We start from the raw sequence: 9911 nt of genomic DNA, 5'->3' as shown, positions 1-9911 counted from the left end.
ATCATAATAATAAAACCATACTCAGAGAAAGAATAAATATTTCAAAACAGCTGACAAAAGAAATATCCAATAATTAAAAACTCGTATAAAAATTTTAAAAAATTTCCCAAGCATCACAAATAATACACAATAATGAAAACAAATAAGGATAAAAGAGTCCTTGATCTCCATACTTGAGAACTTTTGATTTCCAATCACTCTGATATTGTCATGGATTAATGGGGAAGGGGGTGCACAAACTTTCTTTACTTTCTCTCTCTCACATACACACACTTGCTCACACTCACATACATGCTTTCTCTCTACTATAAGCTCTCTCAAATACACACACACACACAAATGCATATCCAGCATAGCTCTCTGCTTCAACGGCAGGGGAGAAGAAAAAAACTGATACCTCACGCATATCCAGCATAGCTCCCTGCTTCAACGGCAGGGGAGAAGATAAACAACCAATAAGGGCTGTATAACATAATCTGGGTAAAAACAAATAAGCATGGGTGTAGCTTGCTTATTGCGGTGGTTACTACCCCTACTACCCCCTAACTAATCAAGCTAGATATTTCACTTGGATGCAGCTCCATCACTGCTCTCTACATTAATGGTGGGGGTGGAAGGGAATTAGAACCAAGAGCTAAGAGAAACAGATAAGTATGAGAGAGAAAATGAGGGAAGCTTGCTGGGCAGACTGGATGGGCCATTTGGTCTTCTTCTGCCGTCATTTCTATGTTTCTATGTTTCTATGTTTCACATGCTTGCTTACACATATGCTCTCTCTCTCTCCGGAACATACAGGCAACAGCAGCCTCCTTGGACTTTCACAGTATCTTTTTAGCACACACACACACACATTCTCTCTCTCTCTCACACTCACATATACACTTTCTGTTTCACACACATACATATATGCCCTCTGTCTCTCTCACACACACATACACACACATCCTTTTACACAGGGATGGTGATCTCCAGTCCTCAAGTGCCACAAACAGGCCAGGTTTTCAGGATATCCACAATGAATATGCATGAGATAGATCTGCATACAACAGAGGCAGTGCATGCAAATCTTTCTCATGCATATTCATTGTAGATATCCTGAAAACCAGGTCTGTTTGTGGCATTTGAGCCAGCTGATAAAACTGTCTCCTCCTCTAGCCACACAGGCCTGGCCGACACAGCAGCTTCCTCCTCTTCCTCTTCGGACCATGCAGGCCTGACTGATGCACCAGTCGCTTCCTCCTCTTTGGGCCGCATAGACCTGGATGATGCAGCTGTCACCTCCTCCTCCTCAGGCTGCACGGGCACTGCCAACACAACTGTGCTTCAGCCTCCTTCTTAGCAGGAGCTAAGGCTGAGATTTGGGGCACTGAGGTGCTAATGAAGCCTCTGTATACACATATATGGGATGCACACGCACATTTTATTGGATATTTATTATTTTAATTTTTGTTTTATTGTTTTAGTTCTCATTATTAAGAGTGTTTATTTGAAATATTCTTCTGTTGTTCTTATACTGATTATGTGGCACATCAATCTCTTAAATAAATAAGATTATACCTGAGAGAATGGAGGGTGAAGGGACTTATCGCAGGTCACAAGAAGTGTCAGTGGGTTTTAAATCCTAGTTGTCTTGATGTCACAGCCTGCTGCTCTAACCACTACACTATATTCGTAATTTGTTACAGTCCATATCAGCCTGTGTTTCTTTTAGCAAGTTATCTTGCCATTTTTGAAATGTTAAATTAAAATAAAAAAAAGCAAAATGAAACAAAAAAATATTCAGTACAGAGTCCTAATATACTAGACAAGGTGAAACAAGAAGCAAGGTCCAAAAATAAAACCAAAAGAGGAAGCCAAACAGCCAAGAACCACGCAAGTTGCTAAATCTGAAGATTGTAGTTCACTATCAGGTTACAGTGGATGATCTACTTCCATGGCCCTCCCACTCATGAATCTTTTAAGAGTAGCTTGGCTTGGCTTTCTGTGTTTATTACTCCGGCTTTTGCCCGCTTTGCGTCACTGCCCTGGGGCCTCTGCCCGCCTTGCCCATGTTGCTGGGGCTGTCTGAATGATATCAGTTGCTGTAAAGTTTGCCACAAGCCGAGGCATTTTTCTGTTTCCTGCAGCTGAACGAGAAGGGCTCCTGGCTGCCGCCGTCTTCTTCCGAATGGACCGAGCTGCATTCCACAGAATGTCCCAAGGGGGAGTCGGGTTTGCTGAGGAGAGACAGGCCGGGAAGAGCAAAGGCAGGATAAGGTTACAGTTCATTTACCAGTGGCTGCCGGAGCTCATTAGGGATCAGAAGGCAAAAATAAGATGGATTTTTAAAAAGGAAAATATTTCTTTCTTATTGCACTTAATGAAAAATAATGTCTCCAGCCCCCATGCAGCATACTAGTGTATGAGATTCCAAAAAAGAAAGATAAGTGGGGTGATATCCACCCCCATATAAAATGGAAAAATGAGGTTTGCCTGGTCCTTTCTGAGAGCAGTTTCTCAGCAGCCATATATTCCAGATCTCATGGCAAGGGACAGTACTACTGGAAGCATTGTTAGTAAACACCCAATTATGCCTATGGTTTGTACTCATCTTTAATGACAGGATAGGAATATACTTGTGAAGCTGAGCACATCAGCATAATTGGGCCCAAAGCTGATGGGACCAGGGTCATCAGGAAGAGAATGAGTCAATCCACTGAAGCTTTTAGGACCTCCGACTTAATATCGCCATGATAATAAGTCGGAGGGTGCACAGAAAAGCAGTTTTTACTTCTTTTCTGTGCACTTCCCCGGTGCCGGCAGAAATTAGCGCCTACCTTTGGGTAGGCGCTAATTTCTGAAAGTAAAATGTGTGGCTTGGCTGCACATTTTACTTTCTGGATCGCGCAGAAATGACTAATAGCGCCCGCAACATGCATTTGCATGTTGCGGGCGCTATTAGTTTTGGGTGGAGGTTGGATGCGCATTTTCGACGCGCTATTACCCCTTACTGAATAAGGGGTAGAGCTAGCGCGTCCAAACTCGGGGTAACAGTGCACACTGTACTGTATCGGCCCAAATGAGTATTTGAGATACAGTACCTGTTGTGTGTTTAGAGATGCTGTTGTCTGTGTTGTTATGCTATAATGATATTGGTCTATGTATGGATTGTGAAACCTTACAGGCTCTTCAGATGTAAGGACATTATATTTTCTTACTGTTTGCAATGTTCAGAGTTTGAAAATCAATAAACAAATTACAAAAAAAAAGCATAAACTTTTTCCAAATACCAATAACATATTTCAAAACATCATACACTTCAAATAACACCCAATAAGTAAAACTAAGGATTACAAAAAAAATCCCCCACTCTCCATACCTGGGAAACTTGATTTCCAATTGCCCTAAGATTGTCACAGATTAGTGTGTGTTGGGGAAGGAGGGGGAAGGTTTTGCACACAGACTTTCTCTCTCTCACACAGGCTCTCTCACTCACACTTACATGTACAGACTGAATCTCTGACACTCATACATACACACAGATTCTTTCAGTCACATGTACATGCACACACAAACACACTGGTTGATACACGTAGACTCAAAGACATGCTCTCAGTTATACACACTCAGTTACATGCACACACACACACATACCCGCATGCTCTCAATCACACTTACATACAAACACTCACACACATGCTCTCTCAGACATGCCTTCTGTTACACATACACACACACACATGCTCTGAATCACATATATACACACACACATACACAAATGGTCTTTCACTCTTTTGTCCTTCCCTCCAAAAAGAACATAGGGCAGCAGTAGCAGTCTCCATGGCTGCTACTGCTGCCTCCCAGTCCCCTCCATGGGGGGGAGGGGACTGGGACTGCTGCTTATTTATTTATTTAATATTCCACTTTTCAGGCAGTTCAAAGCAGATTACATTCAGGTACTGTAGGTATTTCCCTGTCCTCAAAAGGCTTCCAATCTAAGGGCTGATTTACTAAGGCTTTTCTCCCATTCTGTGTCTATGGGGAAAATGCTTAGTAAAATGAGACCTTGTACCTGAGGAAATGGAGGGTGAAGTGACTTGCCCAAGATCCTGACAGCCGGGGGGGGGGGGGGGGGGAACTGCTTTTCCTCCTCCTGACTAACATGGCAGCGCACCTTCTCTTGAATACGAGGAAGATCGGCTGCTTCTTTGTCTGATCGTGCTAGGGCTGGCTCCTAGGCCTCCTGCTCCTCACCGCCACCAGCCAATGTTGCAATGTGCTATTCTCCCACTCCTATGGCAGATGGTATTCCTTCTTCCCACGAGTGGGTCCCACTAAATCACCTGCTCTTCTGGACCCCACTGGGGGGTGCAAAAGAGAAGATATTGTCCTCACGCCGCCTCCAGAACGGTGGCCGCCTAGTCCGCCTAGTGCTTCTACTGGCCCTACTAGTTGCAAAGAACTGAAGAGAAAGCCAGAGAGCCACTAGGGTCTCCAGCATGCACCGGGAAATAAATTGGGCAGACAAGATGGGCCTTAGGTTCTTATGCTGCCTACAGTTTCTCTGTTTCTATGCATTCAATGGGACAAAACTACCACTGGGTCAGCTTGTATTGATTGACCTGGTTGAGTTGGTAACCCTAGTCCTGCTTTTTTTTTAAGGCAGTGGTTGGCAGGTCTGATCCTAGAGGGCAGCACACCAATCCGTTTCAGAGGATATGCGCAATGAATATGCATGAGATACATTTGCATGCCCAGCCTTCAACTGGAAAGACAAGTCTGTAAATGCAATTCAGTAGAACTAGAACTGGCTAGCTGAACCGATCCCTTACGATGTGGCTGAAATCTTGCTTTGATGTTATGGATCTTTTATGGGCCACCCAGAGAGAGCGATCAGTCACAGGCTAGTGATGCAGAAATATAGATATTTTATTTCAGCAACAACGAGACTTCAAATGAAAATATTATTATTTTTTAAACAAAGACAGGCAGCAGGGGACAGACAGACATTCACAGTTGGTATTTCGCAGCAACAACAATGCTGTAGTCCACAGGTGTCCGTGGAGTTGTTTTTTCAGAAGCATAAGACACAAAAAATATTTAGCAGTCATTAAGAACTTGACATGAATCTGGGGAGGGCTCTGTCTCCTTGATATCAGACACAACTGGCAATATGAGGCTTGCTGCTCTGGGGATGCATGAGGAAGTGCAGTGAGTCAGCCTTTAGTAGGAAACTGAGGGCTTTGCACCCCAAGAAAACTGTTTTATAATGTTAATCTCAAAGAGGATCGTTTTCAAAGGGACAACAATGCTTTAGCCACAGACATGGCCCTTTGGAAAACTGGCCGGCCAATATCTGTGTGTGCCTATATCTGTGTATGCCTAATTAATTATAAGCACATCAGGGAGAGGCATTCCAGGGGTGAAGGGGAAGTGTCTGGGTGAGATTTGCCACTTCTAAATTTGGAAAAACTTGTATGGGAGTTTCCTCGAACACACTGCCCATGCAAAGCAGCAGGTGTAACTTTGGAAGGGTAGCTTTCATGGGATAATAACTTTAGGAGTATAAGAGCCCACAAAGTATGCAGCCTCCTAAGTCCTGGGAAACCATATTTTTGAAAAAATGCATCTCCCCCCAGTTTTTGTACAGTAGTGCAGCAAACAAGGATTTGATTTTAAATTACAGGAGATCAGGATAGCCACCACTGGTTAAAATCCATGTTTTTAATGCTATAAAAAATGTCATTTTTCAGAATGAAATGTACCTACTCAAGAACCGAACCTTTGAAGATAACTCTACATCCGGGGTGCTGCACTGGTTTTCTGTTTCTCTCCCATCTGTTTGATGCTCTAATATAACAGAGAATTTGAAAAAAACAAACCCTAAGAAAACAAACATTTTCAGACCTTTGTTCTATTTCCCGGTCCTTTCTTCTCCACAAATTCCAGTAAAAACAATAGGAATCGGATGTTGATAAGAAGCCCTTTATTTCAATGCCCGACTCTGGCCGAGTTTCGCTCATAGAGCTGCTACAGTAGCAGAATGAATGTCAGAGCATCCCGCAGGAACTAGTGCATGTTCGCATGTGATATTGTGACATTGTGACACTTTGAAAACAGCCCAGCAGGCAAATTTTAAGTCTTGCAAGTTGAATTGCCCCTGAGGCAGCTCTATGAGCGAAACTCGGCCAGAGTCGGGCATTGAAATAAAGGGCTTCTTATCAACATCCGATTCCTATTGTTTTTACTGTAATACAGCCAACTGGATCGGCTTCCGCTTTGTTTTCTGGGTCCTTCTCCACAAATTCTCCATTTCCCTGGTCACTGTTTTCCCCTCACTTCTTTTCTGTCTTCTGTCTTCCTAGTTTGATGTTTGCTTTGTTCCCTTTTCCTATCAATTTCTCTCACTGCTAGAAAACAAATGGTGGTATCTTTTGCTCTTTTTTCCGTTCTACTCCCTTTTCTCTTTTTGTCCAATGTTTTTTACCATCTTTTGTGTAAGTTTCTCCTCACTGTTCTGCCTAATCCCCTCTCACCCTTTTATTCCCTCCATTTTACCCTCTTTTTGCCTTTAGCCCTGCCCCCTTCATAGTTCCTTTTCCCCTTGTGTCTCCTCCGAGTGCCCCTTTGCGCTCCGGATTGCCGACTCTCATTGCCTCCTGCCATCGTGCCACTCTCATTCTCTTTTCTTCCTGAGCTGTACTTTCTTTCTGTCACCTCTTGTTTTTTTGGTTCGTCCCTGTGCCTCTATCTCATTCTCTCTCCCTCCTACATCCAAAGTTAAAAGGAAGGAGCCGTGTCCTGGAGATAATCCTGCTGAGATGCACATCAAAAAGAGAATATCTCTTAAATAATTAGAAAGAAATCAATGTTTAGGTTCAGCTGTCAGGGCTTTTCTGACAGCTGGAGAGCAGGAGATGGAGAGGGGGTGGCATAGGGACATTTCTTTTCTTTTAAAGTTTTAGGTTATGGGGATATCAGAAGAGGAGAGAGGGGGCCAGCAGGGGCATATTTGTATTTTTTTAAACGTGCTTGGACATTGGGACAGCTGGAGAATAGCAGTAGCAGAAGCAATTTTAAAGTGCACGGATATCAGGAGGAAGGGCAGTTTTTACAGCGGAGTAAGAGGGAGGGGGACCAGAAGGGCTGCCCTCAGGTCTGGGTTTTTTTTAAAATTACAGTCAGGAGGGTAGTTAGCCGGTCAGATTAAAGCCTGCTCTTGCACTGCCTAAATTTAGCCAGCCAAGTTAGGGACCTGGCACCGACCTCCCTGCCCACCCCCAGGCCTGCCCAGAATTCGAACTCCTCAATATAACCACCTAGTGAAATATAGGTGGCTAAATTATCTAGGTAGCCTGGCCAGTTTTCAAAGGCTTTGATCCAAGCTGTCTAAATTCTTACTTAACCGTCTAGATCCCTTTGAATATTGACCTCTTACTATTGGCCAAAGATCCAAATAGCTCTTCCAATACTGGAAATACAGTGTAGTACTAATTCTTTGCAATGTCACTATAATGATAAAACAATGCAGCTAAAGAAAGGATGCCGGAGCATTTATAGAAGGTGTGGGGAACCAGTTTTATTCTAAGGATCAAACTTCCCGATTTGCTTGGTTGTCAGGGAGTAGGTTCAGCGCGACTTCTTTCATTTTTTTTTTGCTGTGAATTGTCTCAGTTGAATGTCATGAGAATGGGTCATAAATGCTGCTTTGGGCAGTTGCCTGCTCTGTGACACAAGCCATAGAAAAGCAAGCCCTCCTCTTCACAGATTCATCCAGCTGCTGCTGCTTTTAGATCAGGGGGGGAGGAAGGAGGTTAGAACAGCAGGCTGAAAACGAGAGAAGCCAGGGTTCAAATTCCACTTCTCCCACGGATGCTCCTGGTGACCTTGGACAAGTCACTCCACCCCCTGTTACTACAAGGTACAAAGTGAGACCGTAAGCCCCGTTCCTGATTTGTAACTTGCCTTGTGCTCGGATTTGGAAAGGCAGGGAATTAAATCCAAATCCAGCAGGTCACCGGCCCTAGATGTGTGCTTGCAATACATCACCTCACTTCAGGCTCCAAACAAGAGAAGGTCCAAGCATTATACAGTCAGCAGTTTCTTAAAGTTACCTCCATCAGGATAGCTTTTACCTTTTTTTAACTTTAAAAATCTGTGATTTCAGCATTATCTGTTAGCAAATGATAGTTATGATAGAAGCTTTTTGACTTTGAGGCCAAAAAATGCTTCACTGGAATGTATCTTCATACGTTACAGCTTGAATACAGAAAAGGAATTCTAGGCTGGGATTTTCGTGCTCCTGTGCTGACGGGCTGGCTCCAGGCTCTTGTAGGTGGTCATTAATCACCAGGAAAAGCCCCTGCCCCCCCATCCCCCACCTTGAACATTATTGCCTAATTAACTAATAATATTGAAGGCGTCAATCAACGACTGGAGTTCATCTTTCACGCCTTCCAGGCAGCACCGGATCTTCTGCGGACTGTCCAGCACCTCCATGGTGAATGTGTACGGGTTGTACTTCACCGCAAATGGCCTCTTGATGTTGGTGGCATAACTCCTGCAAGGGAATCAAAACACCAAGAGAAATGTGTTGTCTTCTGCTAGTCGCACTGAACCACAGATGACGACATAAAGGGGAGGGGAGGGGGAGTGTGTCACAAAATACCATACATAAATACAAGATGTCCTCTGCGGTGGTTTACTGCTTTAACAGTTGCAGACTCAGACATTTTCAGCATATGGAAACAATCAGATTGTCAGCAGGGTATGAGGTCAGCACAGAAGAGTCCTGCAGAGAGATGGGTATTCTAAGCAGATTGGGGGGTCTGTTTTCAAAGGATTTAGGTGCTTAACTAGCTCCTTTCAAAATTGCTCAGAGCTGAATTCCTAAATTTCTGGCCTAGTTTCGCTAAGAGCCTAAAAAAGTGGGTGGCTACGGGAGTGGAGTTAGGACAGGGAAAGCTTAATAGGTGCTTGGTGCTGATTTTCAGAACTAGATAATTATGAATTAAAGGCCTAAATTTAGGGATCAGTTTAAGGAGCCTAAATTTAGGTGAATTTTCAGCTGCAAATCGATGTCCCTGAGTTCAACTGAAAATCTCCCTATGTTTTGGTGCTGAGCATTTGTTAAGCCCATTGGAGTCCATTTTCAAAAAATACCCAGCGCTTCAATTTTAGCTTTCTAAATTTAGGGTGATATTAAGTAGATGCCCACTTTTTAGGCCCCTAAATTTAGACTCCAAGGCATTTGGCCCTAGCCAGTTTTCACAGGGGCCAATTACGTGCCTAACTCCCAAAATTAAGTGTCTAAACCCTATAGACCAATGTGGCCATTTGCCCTAAAGGAAGAATAGTATGTTAATTAGAAAAATGATCTTATCTAAATTAATTAACCTTGGATTTTTTTCAGAATTAGGATATAGCAATACCAGTGATGGTGTTTATGCTATTGTACGTCAATGATTGTAATTGTATGCTTTATATTATAAATGCTATGTATACCTGTAGTACGGAAATTAGAATAGTAATAATTATATGGTTCTCTAGTTCTTCAGCACCATAAAGCTTAGACAAAAATGTCAGATTGCATAAAAACAATCTAATGTTAAACAATTGTGCTTTGCCTGTATAATCAGCTAGCTATTGCCTTATGTTTTGCAGATGGCTACTATATTGGATCCACCACTCCTGGTGGATCCAATATAGTAGCAACACCTGCTTGAAGACTCCTAGATCAGAAGTGAAAAAGTACAAAGGAAACTGTCATAGCAGTCCTGGGGAAGAAAGAGGCATTAAAGCAGGAGAAAGTCTGGAGGCTCCTAGGTCTTCACTTTGTAGAGCCTCGGGAGTCTCCCTTGTCATGAGATAGTTGCAGGTTACTGAGAAATAAATCCCATAGCACTAGGAAGCAGTAAAATACATTTTTACTC

At 43.1% G+C, this 9911-nt stretch overlaps 1 protein-coding gene across 1 annotated transcript in view; it reads right to left on the bottom strand.

Annotated features, from left to right (window-relative positions):
- Positions 1–5976: 5976 nt before the first annotated feature.
- Positions 5977–9911, bottom strand: part of TH (tyrosine hydroxylase) — a 76235-nt gene continuing 72300 nt past the window's right edge. The window contains exon 13 of the mRNA XM_029583035.1: positions 5977–8539. Coding sequence (XP_029438895.1) covers positions 8380–8539 — 160 coding nt within the window. The 3' untranslated portion in view covers positions 5977–8379. The remainder of the gene's footprint in view (positions 8540–9911) is intronic.

The sequence above is a fragment of the Rhinatrema bivittatum genome, chromosome 17 (assembly GCF_901001135.1).
Source record: "Rhinatrema bivittatum chromosome 17, aRhiBiv1.1, whole genome shotgun sequence".
Taxonomy (NCBI): Eukaryota; Metazoa; Chordata; class Amphibia; order Gymnophiona; family Rhinatrematidae; genus Rhinatrema; species Rhinatrema bivittatum.
This window is presented reverse-complemented; position numbering and strand designations above follow the sequence as displayed.